The sequence below is a fragment of the Monopterus albus genome, unplaced genomic scaffold, assembly GCF_001952655.1.
Source record: "Monopterus albus unplaced genomic scaffold, M_albus_1.0 scaffold143.1, whole genome shotgun sequence".
Classification (NCBI taxonomy): domain Eukaryota; kingdom Metazoa; phylum Chordata; class Actinopteri; order Synbranchiformes; family Synbranchidae; genus Monopterus; species Monopterus albus.
The window spans coordinates 479,498-497,952 of NW_018128023.1; the positions used below are offsets into that span (position 1 = coordinate 479,498).

Below are 18,455 nucleotides of genomic sequence, written 5' to 3' on the forward strand. Positions count from 1 at the left end.
GGAATGCTGCCTATGACTCCAAAAACATCGTCCCCACTGTCAAATATGGAGGTGGAAACATTATGCTTTGGGGGTGTTTTTCTGCCAAGGGGACAGGACAATTGCACCGCATCAAAGGGAGGATGGATGGGGCCATGTACCGTCAAATCTTGGGTGAGAACCTCCTTCCCTCAGTCAGGGCATTGAAAATGGGTCGTGGTTGGGTATTCCAGCATGACAATGATCCAAAACACACGGCCAAGGCAACAAAGGATTGGCTCAAGAAGAAGCATATTAAGGTCATGGAGTGGCCTAGTCAGTCTCCAGACCTTAATCCCATAGAAAATCTGTGGAGGGAGCTGAAGGTTCGAGTGGCCAAACATCAGCCACGAAACATTAATGACTTGGAGAGGATCTGCAAAGAGGAGTGGGTCAAAATCCCCCCTGAGATGTGTGCAAACCTTGTGGCCAACTACAAGAAACGTCTGACCTCTGTGATTGCCAACAAAGGTTTTGCCACCAAGTACTAAAGCATGTTTTGCAAAGGGATCAAATACTTATTTCATTCATGAAAATGCAAATTAATGTATAACTTTTTTGTAATGCATTTTTCTGGATTTTTTTGTTATTGTTGTGTCTCTCACTGTTCACATAAACCTACCATTGAAATTGTAGACTGATCATTTCTTTGTTAGTGGGCAAACTTACAAAATCAGCTGGGGTTCAAATAATTTTTTCTTTGACTGTATTAACATTTTTAAAACTCAAATATCAATACTGGTTTTGATATATTTCCTTGCAGGTGATAAAATAATAAACCAAAAGATGATGCTTATGCACCTGCCTTTGTTTCAGGCCCTTGGAGTCACTTCTTCACAGGAACGTGCCCTTATCAAGAAAAAGATCAAAGACCTTAAAGTTCTGATGGAGAAGGCCAAAAGGAACCGCGAGAAGGTGGCGAAACGGCGTGAGAAGCTACGAAAGAAAGAGCTGGAGTAGCAGCAGAAAGAGATGTGCAAAGAAAGCCCTGCAGAGTAAAGTCAACTATTAGATCACCTCCTGCTTTACTGTAGCATGACAGCAAGTAGCATTGTGAGGAACAGAACATCAGTAGGCCCCACAAACGAAGGTCGAGGGGTGTCTACTCAGTACTTCGATAGTTCTCAGCTCCAACCCCAAATGTCAAGAGATTGTTGAGTGACTATTTCAAAAAGCAAATTGAACCAAAATGGAGCAATTTGATGATAAGATTTGCTTCACCGTAACACCTGTCCTGTGTTTTTAGACATTTCAGTTCTGTTTATTTTTACTGTTTGTAGTATGTAAATTGAATTTATTTATTTCCAGAGTATGTGAAAAGGTATTCTCATCCCACATCATCCTCAGATCTGTTTGTGTTACCTATCACATCACCGTTGGACACAATGACCATGTACATATACAGTGATATGTGCAGATCCTAATATGTTTGTTGTGCCATTTTGATAGACTTATGTAAATCCCGTTCAGACATATAGAGCAGTGGGATTTCTCCATCACTTTGAAGCACATACAGGCCAGGCCTGTGTGGTGGAATGTACTGTAGGAGGCAGTATTCATCTCCCACCACTGGGTGTCCTCATGCTGCTGACTTTGACTACTGAAGAAGGCAACAGTGGAACCTTACAAAAGGAACTGAACCGGGAAGTTTCACTACGAGAAACAAACTCTTTGTTTTCAAGAACACTGTAAATGTAATCTCTGTGCTGGCTCATCCAGTGCTCTTCACATCTAAAACACTGAAACAGACCAACAACAAGACCCTACTGTACTAAGTGGACTGGTTCTAAAGGAGACTTCAGGTACAATGTAATCATTGAATTTATAACTCACCAAACCTGTACCATAAAAACAAAAACAAATGATAAAATGAAACTTCTTGCTTATGTACATAATGTTGCTTGTAACCTGCTTTTGACCTCTTTTTATATTATCTTAATAACAAAATAATACCCTGCTGCTGACTTTAGAAAATCTAGAGTAGTAGAATTTTTTTTTTAACGCTGCCTGCTTCTGTGCGTGTGTTGAAACACATACAGTAGACTAAACTGAGTCATCCATTTCTAATGCTGTCATATAGATGGGTCACCTATGTGATCAAGAACAGGTGCAGGGGGTGCAGAAATAGTCTTAACATCACCTAATACTACTGATGGTAGACTGGAAATTGCACCGGTTAGATGCAATATAGTTTTCACTTTCTTATGAAACTGGTTCAGTTAGACTAAAAAAAAAAAGTTATTTGCTTATTAGATAAAAATATACCTTTTATGTTAAATTTTCTGTTTGTACTTTATGCAGTTCTTGCTTTAGGAATATGAAGCTCATTGTGACATGTTGTTCCCTGTGTTTTTTTCTTTAATCATTCCTGGGAATCATTCCATAGGTTTACAGTAAAACTAGAGACACCAGAGTCACCGTGATAAAAACGAAGGCAGCTTGTGTTATGACTTCCTTTTGTCTTAAGGGCCCTGCCTGGTGTACAGGCTAAGAACAGGAATAGTTGGGGTTACAAATACCTCCATGCAATGCCACAGTAACACAGGTTTCACCGTTCTGTGAATGTTATTTATTTATTTCTGTATTTAATGAAGCAAATAACTATTGTTTTTGATAACTTACAAAAAATAGAGTATTATTAATGCCTAATAATTTATCCAGCATAATTGTATAATTAACTTCTTTTGCCAAAACATAATTAAAACTGCTCATTAAAAGTGACTGACATTATGGTCATTAAATCAAGTGAGAAGGATTAAAAGTTTGTTGAATGAAAGCAAGAACAGCTTACAATACTCTCTCATTGTGCTTGTTTTCCTTTGATACAACCATAGTACTGCACCAGTGCTACTCCAATAAACTGCTCATGATGTATTATGAAATATTTTGTCTTCACTTTAACCCTTATGTGAAATCCCCACCTTGTCTGCCAGGCAGCAGGCTGCACTCTTCTGGTTCTTTTCTATGTATAGTAAAAAAAAAAGAGCAATATACTGTAAAGAAACCTTGTTTTTTTTTGTTTTAATTGTGTCATTGTGTATGTGCAGTTTGTTGGGGAACTGAAGAGGGTCAAAGGTCAAACCTTAGCTGAAAATCTGATCTTTTCTTTGTGCTTGACTGACATGATGAAAGCAGTATATGGATGAGACCCTGGTGCAGGCAAAAATACAAATACATCTGGAAGGGTTGTACTGTATGTGGAGAACAAAAAATGACAACCACAAACTGCTAGCCATGCTTTCACTTTACAAAAAGTTGTTTATCCTTCTCCTCCTCCTTTTTTTGTCATTACTTTGCTCTCATGTTTTTTGCATTCTGAAAAGCTTGAGAGGGCAGCTACCTGTCACACTGAATAAAATGTGCAGCCACTAGTCCATGTCCATGGTTTGATTTCATTTCTTTTTTAAAATACCTTTTGTGTGACTTCATACATATGGTTTTAAGTAGTTATTTGTTGGCCAGAGACAGAATCTGCATGCATCCCAACTGACTGTTTACTAGGTTTTTCTTTTTATTTGTCTAGACTTTGTGTTGTAAAACTAAAAGTTAGGTTCCACTTAAAAATCTAACAAGTATGGATCCAGTTCAGTCATGATATAATAGAACAGAATAAAATAAAAGACAACAGCCAGCTTCCTCTCTAAAACCCTTGTTGTACCACCGTCATGCACGATGCCTTTCTCTCAGTGGACCTCTCAGCAGAGTTGCAGGCCTTAAACCAGAAGCAGTCAGCTGTATCCAGGCCCTCCCTCTCTGCTTTCTATTTATATTCAGCCTAAATTCACTCCATGACTATTTTTTCCTTTTGACAACTCCCTCGTGTCACTTGTTGTCCCTCTTATTCCTTCCTCATACACCCCCCATGGCTGGACTCACGGAGGACTTCCAGTGTGGGTATGCTTAATTCTGTCATTATCATCATTTGTGCATTAATTTTCAGTCTCTGCCATGTTGTCAGGAGAACTCTAGCGTCTGAGCTGGCTGTTTTGGCAGTTTGAGGCCAGTCTCTTAGGGAGGTAATGGAGGAGTTGAGCCCCAGACAACTGGCTGTCAAGCAGCTGAAGCGACGCTTCCTGCAGGCCCTGCAGGCCAACAATGCCCAGGAGGTCCAGCAGATTCTGCACACTGGCAAACTAGACATTGACACTGTTCTGGAGGTGGAGGACCCCAGCATGGTCCTAGCCTCATACAAGCAAGGTAAGACAGGAAGTCATGTGAGATACTATACAGAGTGTTTTGGCCTAGAAGGATAAGTAATCATGAGCAACCAAATGATATGAGTGTTCACAGTAAAATACAAGTTATGGAGAAAAAGTATTTGTTAATAAAAATGCAGAATATTGTCAATACTCTGTGAGTATCATAGTTGTGGGACTAGTTCAGTAGTTAAGTCACTAGGTGGTGCTAAACTCACATTGATCCTAAGTATGAGCCTTAGAATAACAAGAAACATTGTTTTCAACAGGTGAATTACAATAATATGATACAGTATCCTGAGCCATTATTTATCTTGTTTCCAATGTCAGTGAAGTCTTTAAAACATTATGAACTGTAAATCAGACATTATCAGCATCTTTGGCCTTTACTATTTCTGTTCAAGTCTTGGTTCTCTGATCTGCTATAGGATATTGGCTACCAGGCTACAAACTAGAGAATTCCTGGGCAATGGGTATTCATATATGTGTAATGTACAACGCTGTGGAAACAGCACTGGTGCTTCTTCAGGAAGGTGCAGCCATCAATCGGATGCCAAATGGGAAGACACCACTGCATGTGGCTTGTGAGGTCTCTAACAGCGACTGTGTGTCCTTGCTTTTGGATTACGGGGCAAAGATCAATAGCCTGTCACTGAGCGGACACACGCCACTGCACTACTGCATCACCAAGGAGTCTGTGCACTGTGCCAAGCAACTTATCCTCAAAGGTCAGGAGGCAACGATACATGGATGGAGAATAGGTGAAAGGCCAAATATAGACACTGTTTAAACCATTAAACATTCATTCCAGCTTTTGTCCCATGTAGGTGCAAACGTCAACATGCCCAGCCACAGTAGTGATGAGGAGACGCCATTACACACAGCAGCCAGATTTGGTGTTCCGGAGCTAGTGACTCTATATTTAGCCCATGGAGCATCTATCGATGCAGTCAACTCTTTCCATGAGACTCCTCTGATGACTGCAGCCTTCTGGGCTTTTGACAGCAAAGAGCAAATCTACCACGAAGACCACCATCTTGTTTGTCGCCTTCTGCTGGACCACAAAGCAGGTGAGCGCTTTTGAATCACTGACTGTACAAGAGTTGTTACTCATAGTTCCCTTTTGTTCTAGATCCCAACCTCCAAGAAGAAGACTATAAAACAGCCCTTCACAAGGCCGCCTGGAACTGTGATCACATCTTGATGCAGATGCTGGTGGAGGCCGGGGCAGATACACGCGCCATGGACATCAATGGCTGTGCCCCCATTCAGTATCTCCTTAAAGTGATCGATGTTAGGCCTATGGCCATACCTGAGCTCTGCTGTCAGCTGCTGCTCAACTATAATGCAGCACGGATCTACCCACCACAGTTCCACAAGGTACAGACATGCAGACTGATCATGTGATATTTAACCCAAGAGAATTTAAGACAAATTTCACTGTGTTGATAACAGAAGGCCCTTGAAGGATTCCTGTGCTGTACAATATCAGGTTATGTGTTGTTTTGTGCAGGTGTTGCAGGCCTGTCATGATTACCCCAGAGTAATAGAAATCATGGTCAACTCTTATGAACATTTAAAGCCCACAAAGAAATGGAGAACTGCCATTCCTGATGACTGCTACAAGGTAGTAAAATAAAAATACTCTACAAGGATAGCATGAAAAACCATAGACCAAGGACTAAGAAGCTGTAAATAAATAAATATTGTTCAGTTTTAAAAGAGGGATTTTTTAATGAACTACAATATACACAATCATTAAAACCTAGACAAAAATGCTCATTAACCTAGAAATTACAAAGTGGCATGGATAACAAAATGCACAGCAACATCATTCTTCTTGTTTTCTCAGCGGCATAAAGACTTCTATGACTCTGTGTTTGCCGTTTGCACCAACATTCCTCGCAGCCTGCTTCACCTGACCAGATGTGCCATCAGAGTCAGCCTGGGGGGCTTTTGTCACAGAGGTGTAGCACAGCTGCCTTTACCACCTCCCATGAAGAAATATTTATTACTGGAGCCTGAGGGGATATTGTACTGATGGAGACAGCTTTGTTCATAAACTTTGATTACTGGATGAGATGCTTCTTTACCAACTGATGATTTTAATAGAGAAAACTGGTAACATTCAACACTGTGCCTGCCTGCAGACTCCAGGAAGTAAAAACACTGCTAGCTGGAGCTGTCATTAGGCAGTGCACTTTTTATATTTTTCCCATCTGGACCATTCCCAGAGAGTTTTGACTGGAATTTCAGAAATCTCTTTTTACTGTTTGGCAGTACTGGAGACACTATGCACCCTGCCCTTGCTGGAGTGACACCCCAATCACAACTTACTATAAAACAGATATATGGAGATGGTTTGAGGTTGGACACCACCAGATGACACCACCCAAAATATTATCCACTATCTATGCTGCTTATCCTGAAGACAGTTACAAGGGAGCTGGAGCCAATCCCAGCTGACATTGGACAAGAGGCGGGGTACACCCTGGACAGGTCACCGGACTATCAAATTATTATCACAAGTTAATAATCTGTTGAGTGTTTAAAAATACACAGAGGTTGGAGGGACAGGTGAGAAAATGGCAGTTTATTGATGAAAATGACTAATTATAATGGCTAATTATAACAACAATGTATGATGCCTGACCAGTGACAGTATTTGTGTGCTGGGCCCCAAGGAGCCACTATCCCATTAATAATGTCCTTTATCTATCTATCTATGTCTTTCACCTTATAGGTCTCACCGAAGTGTCTTTCACTAAACATTTTTTTCCTTTTTTGCATTGATATTACATCTGTGGGGTACTGACCAGCTGGTCTCTCTATTCTAGTGCTGAGTCATATGCTAGAAGATCCAAAACCACCCTTAATGCTCACCCTCGGGCTCATGCTGTTGTGTTACTCCACTGTTTGCAGAACAAACACTTGACAAAGCACTCCACAACAAGTGCTTGTGTTTCCAATTGAACTGCATGTGAAGCTACATTCAGGGTCCATTTTCTGAACACCTCAGCCAGAAATATACAAGAAATAGAACTATACCCACTTGGTTCTTACCTGGAAAGGCAAAAAACTATCCTGAAAAGTCTCAGCTTTACCTTTAATTCTGTAGGAAGTGTGACCGGTGTTAATTAACCCAACTTCGAAACATGTGCTCCAATGATGTGTGTTCAGTCTATTGGAACACTGGGAGAGAAGGAAGGACTTTGTCTTCTTTTCCAGTCATACAGCACACACACACTAATGGCAAAATGATTTTCAGTGTGTCTCTGTGTGAAAACTGGTGGTCTTAGACAAATTAGAAAATAGTTATTTTCAAGTGAACATTTCAAAGGAAGCCTTAGTGTAAATATCTCCAGTTTCCACATTCATAATTCCAGAATTTGGAGGTTTTGTTGTTTCAAATACAGTGTCATATCTTTTCATACAAAGGAATTAAATCCCAAAGGAAAGTGACACTGTAACTTTGTAGTCCTACTGTCACATCAGTTTGACAGCATGACTTCAGTCTAATAAATAAACATATGTCAATGGTAATGTTGATTTTCAACCTTCCATACTATTCCTATATTTTTGTATAGCTCTATTAAACACACCCGTGCCATGTCACATGTGCACATTTGTACATAAAAGAATGCTAAGAGAAGATAACTCTATGTTCAAGGCTAGTGGCCCAGCAGGTGCAACACAGAGAAGTGCACTGTAGTTACAACATTAATGGTTAGACCTGACTCTCTGTGCTCTTAACATAAGCCAGGGAGACACAAAGAAATGTGCTATAAGAATGGAAAAGGCACTGACTGTTGTTGTGATTCTGACATTGCAGTGATCTTATTTTTACTATTTGTACTGCTACCTTTGAGAATGAGCTTACATAATGCTGTGCTTATATTGTTGTCATGCCAATAAAGCCTCAATAAACTGAAATATAGAACTGACAGACAGAGAGAGAGAGAGAGAAACAGAATAGAGTGTGGCATGTGGGCACACTAATGAGGGGATAAAACAGAGAATGCCAGCCTATTCTCAGCGCTTACTGGCAGTTTGCCACAAAAAGCCAATGGACTGTCTCTAGGACAGTGACTGACGAACAAAGTTTCCTACCAAAAGCACTGAGAGGGACAACTTCCACATGTTACAGAGAGAGCAGCAACTGCTTGATGTTTTATTACAAAGCTTCCTGGTCTTAATTTAGTATGATTATTATTTTCTTTTAAATAATCCTGAATTCTTTCATATTGCATAAATGAATTTGTACTAGTGCTAGCGAGATACTAGCGCACATTAACAGTAAGTAACTATAAATGCTGTAAGAAAAAAGGAAAAGCAAAGAAATTAAGAAGTGTCATGAGATTTTATTTTCTGCATTCACTTGTTATTGTAGTGGTGAACCACAACTTCAGTACAGTAACAAGTGGCTGCTGAGAGCGCACAGGATAAAAAGCGACCAAAACGTGTCTATCAGGTCATATATCATTTAATCTAGAATAAGAGAATGAGATCATATTTTTAAATTTCTCAAAGAGATTCTAAAGGCTGAATGAGAAGTACTGTGTATGAAAGGTAAGGTCATACGTTGCATTGTCTGGGCACCTGTGTTACATAACAAAAAGCATGTCAGCAAGTACACTTTTCTGCAGTACATTTACCATTTCACACAGTCCTTCAAACCCTCTAAACTACTTTAAACAGAACACATGCATCATTACAAAACACATGGGGTCAAATTACCTTTGACATGCAGAGATAAACTGAATTTCTAGACAGTTACTCTTCCAAAATACTATACGTTCTTGGGCGAAGCTTTAAAGTATGATTTCCTGTTTCTTCAATAACTTCACACCACTTTCAACACAGGAAAATTATTGTGAAAGTCAAGGTTAACCTGGCACTTATTGCATTTAGATGTCAATTATTCATAGTTCATCCATAGATATTTCATTCAAATATGCTGTAGTACTTTAACAGTTCCTCTTCCATCATACATGGCTCTATATATTTTCTCAATATTCAATAACTCAGCTTTAAAACTAACCTCAGCTTCCACGGGTTCTATGATCAGGTGCAAGGTAGGTAGTTTACTGACATTCATAATGCTTTGTTGAAAGGATCTAACTTTGTTCACATGGCAACCGGATAAGCTAAAAGACTTAAAATGGCACAAAAGACTCTACTGTGAAGCGAAGATCATTTGAAGCCTTATCATTTTACAGCACATAAAATTAAAACTTGTACAGTAGTGTTTCTGAAATGTTCCACTGGTATGAGAGCAGATGGGAGGAACAGGCTTTGTTCCCTTCATGTTTCTGCTGGAGTCACTGAACACGTTCCCATTCTGAATGGACTTTGGCTGGATTTTTCATGGCACGAATACGTACACCGATCAGCCATAACACTGCCATCACTGAGTCTGTCCTCACCTGTTCCATCACCATCCGGTATGCTGCCTCCACTGTCAAGAAAAAAAGCAGACTGCAGCGTATCATTCACTCTGCTAAGAGTGACTGACTGCAATATGCCATCGCACCAGAACCTGCACGACTCCAAGACCCTAAAGGAAGCAGGAGAGATTGTGGCCGACCGCTCCCACCTCAGACACAAACTTTTTGAAAACCCTCTCTCAGGTAAGACACTGTGGTCCATCTAGACCGAAGCTACTTTGCATAGGAACCGTTTCTTTCTGATTCCAGCTGCCCTCATAGACAAGACCCAGGACTTTGATCCCATCCCCCCATGGTCATTACATGGACTAACCTGATATGTAACATTAACACAACCTGTTGTGCACTTTGAAAAATACAGTATATACACTAATCAGTCATAACATTATGACCACTGGCTGGTGAAGTGGATAACACTGACTGTTACAGTGGCACCTGTCAGTGTGTTGGGTATATTAGGCAGCACGTGAACATTCAGTCCTCAAAGTTGATGTATCAGGAGCATGAAAAACACACAACTGTAAGGACCTGAGTGACTTTGACAACCCATAGGTCTTGTTGGGTGTTCCCAGTCTGCAGTGGTCAGTACCTACCAACAGTGTCTAAAGAAGGACAAACAGTGAACCAGCAATGGGGTCACGGGCGACCGAGGCTCACTGATGCATTTCGGAAGCAAAGGTTAGCCTGTCTAGTCCAATTCCACAGAAGAACTACTGTAGCACAGACTGCTTCAAAACAATGCTGACTATGACAGAAAGGAGCAGAGGCAGTGTGATACTTTGTACAATGTTCTGCTGGAAAGCCTTGGGTTCTGCTATTCATGTGGATGTTACTTTGACATGTAGCACCTACCTAAACATTGTTTCAGCAACAACACCCCTAATGGCGGTGGCCTCTTTCAGGACAATGCTCCCTACCACACTGCAAAAATGGTTCAGGAATGGTTTGAGAAGGACAACAATGACAGTTGACTTCACCTCCAATTTCCCCAGATTTCAGTCCAATTGATCATCTGTGGGATGTACTGGGCAAACAAGTCTGATCCATGGGGGCCCCACCTCACAGCTGACAGGGCTTAAAGGATCTGCACCTGACATTTTGGTGCTAGATACCAGAGGACACCTTCAGAGCTCTGTGGAGTCCAGGCCTTGACAGGTCAGAGCTATTTTGGTGGCAAAAGGGGGACCTACACATTATTAGGTAGGTGGTCATAATGTTATGGCTGATCAGTGTACGTAATGCAAATGCAACAGCACAGATATACCCACAAATTTAATACAACCCAGAAAATTTATCAAAGACCATTTGCAGGTCATTGTATTGTGATATAATTTTGAAAAAAACAAACAAAAAAAACAGGATGTGTTGTTTCACACCATAACTGTGTTATTATTCTAACTAAACACCTGAAGAATCTGTAATGCGTGAGGCAAAAGCAGATTAATACTTGACTTGTTCCATTATCATTAGCAGCCTGTAATTGTCATATAATTTAATTGAAAGTGTTGAGCTTGTGTTAAATTCCCTAGAGGCTGGTTATAATACTTCTGCTCAGCGATTTCACTGTATTTATCTGATTCTTGACACCAACAATGAGCAATTTTCTCTTTCTAGGTTTGAATGAGAGGAAAATCCTAATTCCACGAACACAAGTCCAGGTCCAGTAACATGCTGAAAGCATTTGGAGCCATTTCCTCTTACAGTATAATTTTATCAAATTCTTCCAACATGGCCCCTCTTCCTCTTAATATTCTTCTCTTCAAACACTTTATAGTATCCTAAACGTCATCCCTTCGCTGGTTCTCTCGTACTTGCCCAGTTTCTTTGGGTCCTTGCTGGGCATACACCAGTCATCAGCCTCTGTGCTGGTCTGGTAATGCCTTAAGGCCGACTTGTTGAAAACAGGAAGTCTCTCCACTGACTCTGAGGACAATGCCTGGACATACAGTACAGAAGGGAACTTATTAATTTGGATACACATGACACAGACACGTGCATGTTATCTAACATGGAACATGTGTTGAGTCATAACTTATAACACAACACACGTCAGCTGCACAACAGTTACTCTAACCTGCCTCTACTCAGTTAATCCAGCAAGTGTAGACTTGCACCTGCCTGTGAACTTTACACCTACTGTGCTTTCAGTTATTTCTGACACTGTGTGTGGGGGTAGTGCTGCTCCCACCTTCAAGTATATGACAGCTGAGGTGCCATAGCCCTCCATAGAGTAGAGCTGCAGGTCTCCCTGGAAATACTTGGCATACAAGCGGGAAATGGGCAGGCCATAACCAAAACCAGCCTGTGAGAAGAAGAGAAAGTTTCTCTTATGGTTACAATTTAATCAAGTGAAATGCTGCTGACTGCACTGCACTTTGTAATAAACAAATCATGCTGCTTTGTAAGAGTCTATGTTTAGCACAGTGAGAATAACATCTTTACTTTTAATCCCACTTTGAAGCAGCACAGTGAGATTTTACTGAACTACATCTCATGTTTAAAATGTAAACACAAGCCTGTAGCCTTGTAGCAAGACGATCATCAACATAGATGACTTACAAATAATAAGGTTTTGGCCTCACCAGTGGGGCATTACGAGAGTTGTCTGCGTGGACTGGACTGGGGGCTGTGGAGTACATGTAGCTGAAGAGACGTTCAATCTTCCTCAGAGGCACTCCACCTCCTCTGTCAGACATCTAAAAATAAGGGAGAGGTATGTGAGTCCCCTTATTGTTCTGCCAGCAGGTTCAAGCCCAGTGAACCCATTATCTTTTTTATCAAGTATTAAGTCATCAGGGTTAGTTTTATTAACAGTACCTGCTGAGTTAAGAATGTTCAGAACGGTTGATGGTACAATATGTATTTGTGTAGTGAGTGGCACTACAACACGTACTACTTTATCAGTACAAAGAACAGCGGTGTGCTTTCAGGACATCAGTTGTGGTCTGTTTTCGAACTCTTTGTGTTTTCTTATACCTTAATAGTGAGGTCCTCAGTGCCCAGCGAAACTCGCACTTTGATCGGGGGCACCGTTGCACTCATTTCATGGGTCTCCACTGTAGCTCTCATGGCGTTCTGACAAAGAACAGACAAAGTGTATTACATAATGAGTGAAAATTAGTTCAGGTGATTGTCAGGTGTGTTAGGCACCGTACCTTGAAGAGCTCAAACAGCATATGGTAAAGGTGGGATGGCACATAGACAATATGTAGGGGCTGGCCAGGGTTTTTGGCTGTAAAACAATAACATCATACAATGAAAAAGATACTTGAATATGCAGCTGTAAGGCCTTATAAACAACTGGGTGTTATACAAGTACACATTAACTCTGGCCCGAGACAACATCAGTTGAAAAAAGAGTCAAGCCACTCTTGCGAAATTAAGCAACGAAGAAGACATAAAAACATCATACATCATTTTGATTTATATTGTCTCGAGCTGCCAAGAACATGCTGGCCAAGTATGTAAAGTTAATATTTAAAGCACTGGTACATGTTCTGATTGATGTACTGCAATGGAAATAAGGAAACCATCTAATAAAAACAATCATTACACTTCTATTTAATGTTTAGGCTGTTGCTTGATCTGTAATTGAGGACGGAATGTCTAACGCAGACTCTGGCTCTTGGCAGGCCCAGCTGACAGAAAACAGACACACTTAAATCAACAAAGATTCATCTTAGTGGCTAAATTTCTGAAAAGCACCAGTAAACCTACAGCATCCTCACATACACACTTCTACAGCAGAAAATATCCAGGTGAAACAAGAAAGATACAGTACAGGCAAGAGTAACAGTCGACAGTGTGTGCACACAAATTAAAAATATCTGCAAACATTCTGGTTGTTTTTTTAAGACTTACAATTGAATTCTGTGATCTCCATATCAGGAGAGGTCAGGTAATACTGCTCACAAAGCACCTTTGAAGTCTCATAGGCATCTGTGATACAAAACAAAAAGTTAAAACCTCTGTTCAGTTGGTTACTTTTTAGCATAAAAAATGACAAGCTGAATGAGGAACACAACGTTTTCCATGTTTTAGTGAACCAGTTAACACAACAGTCAATAGCTGGTCTATTACAGCTGTACACATCCTAACACGCTTTCACTTCCTGCTGTTTACTGACTCTAGAAATTTAAAATAATACTTTGTAAAAGGTCAAATGGTCATGTATTCCATTTGTGGCCGACAGTGAATGAAAATAAATAACACATCCTGTGCGTGTGTATGTACGTGCATACAGACAGTGGCATTGAAGCAACGGATAATTTACCTTTTACTACCTCCACAACGTCACAGCTGGGGTCAATGCTGCCAATATGTTTGGGATGGGCTGGGTTCACACTTCCATTAAAAATTAATGCTACAGGGCAGAACAACAAACACTGTGTGTGACTCAAAAAACAGCTGTATAGACGCAATACATGGTGCAATATTTAGTAAAGCATAAGATGCATATAATGGTCAATGAGTTCTTTGCAGTAGGAAATGTAAACACAGGATGAACACTTACAGTTGACACAGTTGTACTGTACACTACACTTGTGTTCTGCTGGCAATAAAATGTGAGCGCTGCACTGCTGTAAATCTAATGAGGCAGGCCAGGTGTTGGCACTTTTGTAATGTTACATGCCTCAGATATCAGAGCCCTTTTCTTTGGGCATATCAAGTGCAATTTAATGACATGCGCTGTGAGTGTTAGCAACTGTGCTGATTAACTCACAGCCAATCACCAAGTGCTATACTGACTGTGCTGGTTCATGAGCATGCGTGTGGAGATGCGGCTCATGTAGAAGCGGTCCAGGAAGTACTGAACGTTCTGGTTGGTGACAGGGTCCACGCCAAAGGCCTCCTTGTACTCCACCACACCCTGGGCCATGGTAGGCACGACGTTGTTGTGTCGGTTACGAATGTTTACCAAAGTCTGAGTAAAGCTGAGAGCAAAGACATGATGGGTGTATGATGGTGAGGGCAAAACAGGAAGTCTACACATCTACATGAGCATATGTCATGTTACTGATCTGATTTCTATCCTATTATACTAAAAGAGGAATTCAAGCTAGAACCTCCATGTGATTTTCATCAAGGTGTTGCAACAATAGCTCTCTAAGTATATACCAATACCTCATATATAGCAATAGAATCATAGTTGATCCCAGCAAATTTTGATGTACTAGAATAGGTTACAAAACATCTGGTCATCAGTCAGTGCATTCAGGCATTCCCTTATTTTCATAACTCTCAAAAATGTATTCTGACAAGAAAAAGAATGCTCATATCATTTTCTACTTTCTTTTTTTTTTACAGTAGCCTGGAGCTAATTCAAATCCATTGGTAATAAGTGCTGTCACCACTAAAGTTCCATTTATAATACTTTAATCTGCAATTCAAAGCAGGAAAACGAGTTCTACACCCAGGTAGCAAATATTGAAATAGGTGCTGAATAAACAAGATTAATTAGTCTTAATAACTCCAAATTAAAAGGAATTATTGCTGCAACTGAACTACAAGAACAGTTCCTCTTTGTGGTAGACCGTGGGATTTCAGTGAAGCAACAGTGCATTAACCTAATGGACACCTTCATCTTCTACCTCTGAGTCTGACAGCGGCTCTACAACAAGGTATGTAGGCATGAAAGCTGCGACCACAGCTGTTTCCATGACACACACTGGAGTGATCTGAAGTCAGCAGTGTGAGGTTGAAAACAAGCTGTTAACAAATAATTACAGAACGGTTGGATTGTTACTGGGTGGACAATTACCGAACTGGATTGGTAACAGAAACAGAACGAGATAAGGGCATTTGAAACGTCTACACAGGAAATACATGCAAGGTGGAGAGTGTTACTTACTTTGTAAGGACAGCTTTATCATCTGGATCTCTTTCTAAAAAGTCTACAAGCTCCAACAAACTCTGTGAATACCTGACAGAGAAAAAAAGGATAGATTTTAAAAGAAGGCACAGGCACATTCAGCTCTGGTGAATTTACTACATCTCAGAATGAAAAAAGCTCTACTGATAAACAAAAAGACCTATCTGTTGATTATTATGTGTGTGTTGTATACTAGACTTTCTTAAAATAACCAGTTCAACAGCTGATAAAAAAAGTCATCAGTGCTGAGCTCACTGAGTCACACTCTCTCTGTCTTGTTGTATCATTGTAGAAAACCATGTGGAAGGTGAACAGTGCTGTGGCTTTGTGTTCTACCTCATGAATTTGTCCCTCAGCTGACCTTCAGCTCGTGGTCTGGGATTAAGTCCCGCCATGCAAACAGATCTTGAAGTAGACTATGATACAACTTATATTTTCACAGGCTTGCCAGGAAACATCAATGTGTCACCTCTCTCCCTTCATCAACAACATTAATAAGTGAGAGAGAAAGTCTCTTAGTTACTAGTAGGGAACAGCTTTCAGTGTAAGAGGTAGACAGCCAAATATAGACACTGCTGTGACTCTTGAAAAAAAATGGGCGTGGGGAATGACCTTTATTGTCCACATGTCTTCGTGTGACTTGCACACCAAACATAGATGTAAATAGAAGCATATACATAATTTAATAAAGGCCTGTGTGTAAAAATATATGCCAATATGAAACAGGGGCTGTGGGGCTTGCCTTGGCCTTATCTAATTCAAATACAGAGCATAAAGCATGTAGGTGTAGTAGGTGCACAGAGGGTCGACTGGGTGAGAGACAGCATTAGCAGCAATGCTGTCATCCCATCAGATAAGCATGTGGCATGCTGCTTTCATAAAGGAGGCATATGCATACAGAATGCTCAGAGGTGGAGGAAGACAACGGATCCCATAGAAAGAGATGTAGTCGAGTGAAGAGATCCTACCAGCTAGTGAGGAGCTTTAGAGATGGAGTGCTGAGGAGCTTATCTGGGAGTAAATCAATCTCCTTCATGATGTTGGCCAGTCGGACAGGAAGCTCCTGGCGCAGGAACACAAAGGAGGTCTTCTCACATGCATTGGCTGAGCCTGCAGCCACATGAGGGACACAGACAGGGGACAAATGACTGAACAAGCATTCAACTTTCACCCCATCAGGTTAAATGAACGTTTAGAGGAGATCTACCGAGGATTATCTGTATAAAAGGTTTTTCTTTGCCTGAATCTGCTGTGCAAATAAAAAGGGAAATCAGGATAAAAATATCCTTTATTCTGCTGAGTTAGCAGTAACATGGAGGTCAACAGCACCGGTTTGTTGTTTCTTCTGTCTGTCATTGCAACATTCATACAGCTTTCATACAGTCTAAATTGTTAAAACGTTTTGATTTAGTGGGATATAAGACTGCTGGGTTTATGTATAAAGCCAGGAACAATTTATTACCTGGTGGAATTCAAAAGTTATTTAATGAAAGGGAAGGGGGATACAATTTAAGGGGTCAGTTAAATTATAAAATTCATGCTATACGTACAACCAAAAAAAGATTCTGTATTTCCATAAGTGGGATAAAACTATGGAATAATTTAAGTGTGGACATAAAAAATAGTAATAGAATTGACGAGTTTAAACATAAATATAAAGGTATGTGTCAATCAAGATATATGCAAGAACAGGCTTAATGATTAATTAGATACTAGGTATAAGCAAATTGATATTGGATTAGCATTTGTTGGATATGTGTAAAATTATGTGTGTCGACATATCAACTGTCTTTACATGCTTGAAAGAATAAATCAAATCAAATCAAACATTTTGTTAGACACCGAAGCCAAATGGCAATTTTAGATCTAGTAAGAAAAGCATCAGCGTCTCCAGTGAAACCTGAGCGTGTGTATTTGTCCAGCATCGCTGCTGTTGTCTGTTGTCTGTTGTCTGTGCATGAGCCGTATAACGTTACTGCCAAGTCAGCTGTAACACAAACTGAATAACAGGAGTTGTGCAATGTGAGTGTGGAAAAACAACTGCGCTACCAGCGACATTAGTAACACTTACCAAAGTCAATGAACTGCTTCATGGACAAAGGAGAAGGGGAAAACTTGGAAAACCTCTCCACTTGTTTCGGTATAAGAGCTACGGGGACGCTTTTCATTAATAACCGAGCGAACTTCATTTTCCGTCTCCTTCACAGACCCCGTAACAGTCCGGGTATCAGGGACGAGCTGTTCTTTCTTTCCTCATCCCGCTCCAGTTGATCGACTTCTGGTTTGCAAGAATCCCTTTTTTAAATCAACATATTTAAAGCGTATGGCTACAAGGTCCCCATTGCTGCTTTTCTCTAGCAGTTTCCTCGCATCTTTGTGCACTGGTGTATGACCTCCAAATGCAATTTCCAACACAGATGTTTACTTTCAATTCGTAACTTCCGATCCGTCAGTTAAGAGCAAATTTAAGGGAAACTTAATAGGGAGAGATCATGGCACTGAACCGTAGTGGTTTTTGAGCCCATATTTATCAAGCGTCTCGGAAGCACATAGGAATCGCGCTGCTACTTGAAATAGTCCTACTTCATAGTTGGACCACAGTTGTAAATGTCTTATTCGTGGACGGATTATGAGACAATGGGCCCCTGGGCACAAACACATAGAAGGCCACCCACTCCTCCCACATTGGGTGAAAGCCCCAGACTGGAAGAAACCCAGATTAACAACACAGCAGCCTGTTTCCAATCATAATATCTTATTTGTTTAGCATGTTTTGTATTGTTTTTGTGCCTCTTTGTGGTTATTTAGATTTTTTGATTTGATTTATTCTTTCAAGCATGTAAAGACAGTTGATATGTCAACACACATAATTTTACACATATCCAACAAATGCTAATCCAATATCAATTTGCTTATACCTAG

The 18,455-nt window shown here is 40.4% G+C and overlaps 3 protein-coding genes across 10 annotated transcripts in view; 2 read left to right on the forward strand and 1 right to left on the reverse strand.

Moving 5' to 3' along the window:
• Window positions 1–3,381, forward strand: part of ppp1r9a (protein phosphatase 1, regulatory subunit 9A) — a 50,356-nt gene extending 46,975 nt beyond the window's left edge. For all 6 annotated transcript variants that reach the window (XM_020614134.1, XM_020614136.1, XM_020614137.1 and 3 more), the window contains one exon: window positions 835–3,381. In XM_020614134.1, the coding sequence (XP_020469790.1) occupies window positions 835–978 (144 nt within the window). In that variant the 3' untranslated portion in view covers window positions 979–3,381. The remainder of the gene's footprint in view (window positions 1–834) is intronic.
• A 656-nt stretch (window positions 3,382–4,037) lies between these two features.
• Window positions 4,038–7,504, forward strand: asb4 (ankyrin repeat and SOCS box containing 4). The gene is made up of 6 exons (XM_020614230.1): window positions 4,038–4,215; window positions 4,643–4,942; window positions 5,042–5,284; window positions 5,347–5,594; window positions 5,728–5,841; window positions 6,067–7,504. The coding sequence occupies exons 1-6, from the start codon at window positions 4,038–4,040 to the stop codon at window positions 6,253–6,255; spliced, it is 1,272 nt and encodes a 423-aa protein (XP_020469886.1). The 3' UTR covers window positions 6,256–7,504.
• A 1,038-nt stretch (window positions 7,505–8,542) lies between these two features.
• On the reverse strand, window positions 8,543–17,994 carry pdk4 (pyruvate dehydrogenase kinase, isozyme 4). 3 transcript variants are annotated; one of them, XM_020614251.1, is made up of 12 exons: window positions 17,605–17,982; window positions 16,502–16,643; window positions 15,513–15,584; window positions 14,411–14,595; window positions 13,935–14,024; window positions 13,523–13,600; window positions 12,817–12,893; window positions 12,638–12,736; window positions 12,244–12,357; window positions 11,850–11,963; window positions 11,477–11,597; window positions 8,543–9,672 (listed from the first exon to the last, which is right to left on the reverse strand). In XM_020614251.1, exons 1-12 carry the CDS (start codon window positions 17,720–17,722, stop codon window positions 9,536–9,538), a joined length of 1,347 nt encoding a protein of 448 aa, XP_020469907.1. In that variant the 5' UTR covers window positions 17,723–17,982; the 3' UTR covers window positions 8,543–9,535. The 3 variants fall into 3 exon arrangements, with proteins under 3 accessions (XP_020469907.1, XP_020469906.1, XP_020469908.1); XM_020614250.1 differs by having other exon boundaries at window positions 11,473–11,597; XM_020614252.1 differs by lacking the exons at window positions 8,543–9,672; window positions 11,477–11,597; window positions 11,850–11,963; ... (2 more) ...; window positions 12,817–12,893; window positions 13,523–13,600 and having other exon boundaries at window positions 13,941–14,024; window positions 14,385–14,595; window positions 17,605–17,994.
• Window positions 17,995–18,455: the final 461 nt, after the last annotated feature.

Coding starts and splice junctions, on each gene's coding strand:
- asb4 (XM_020614230.1), top strand. CDS start 4,038: ATGGAGGAGTTGAGCCCCAGACAACTGGCTGTCAAGCAGCTGAAGCGA. Junction 4,216..4,642: donor CCTAGCCTCATACAAGCAAG/GTAAGACAGGAA, acceptor GATCTGCTATAG/GATATTGGCTACCAGGCTAC. Junction 5,285..5,346: donor TCTGCTGGACCACAAAGCAG/GTGAGCGCTTTT, acceptor CTTTTGTTCTAG/ATCCCAACCTCCAAGAAGAA.
- pdk4 (XM_020614250.1), bottom strand. CDS start 17,722: ATGAAGTTCGCTCGGTTATTAATGAAAAGCGTCCCCGTAGCTCTTATA. Junction 15,585..16,501: donor CTAAAGCTCCTCACTAGCTG/GTAGGATCTCTT, acceptor TTTCTCTGTCAG/GTATTCACAGAGTTTGTTGG. Junction 11,598..11,849: donor CAGCTGTCATATACTTGAAG/GTGGGAGCAGCA, acceptor CTGTATGTCCAG/GCATTGTCCTCAGAGTCAGT.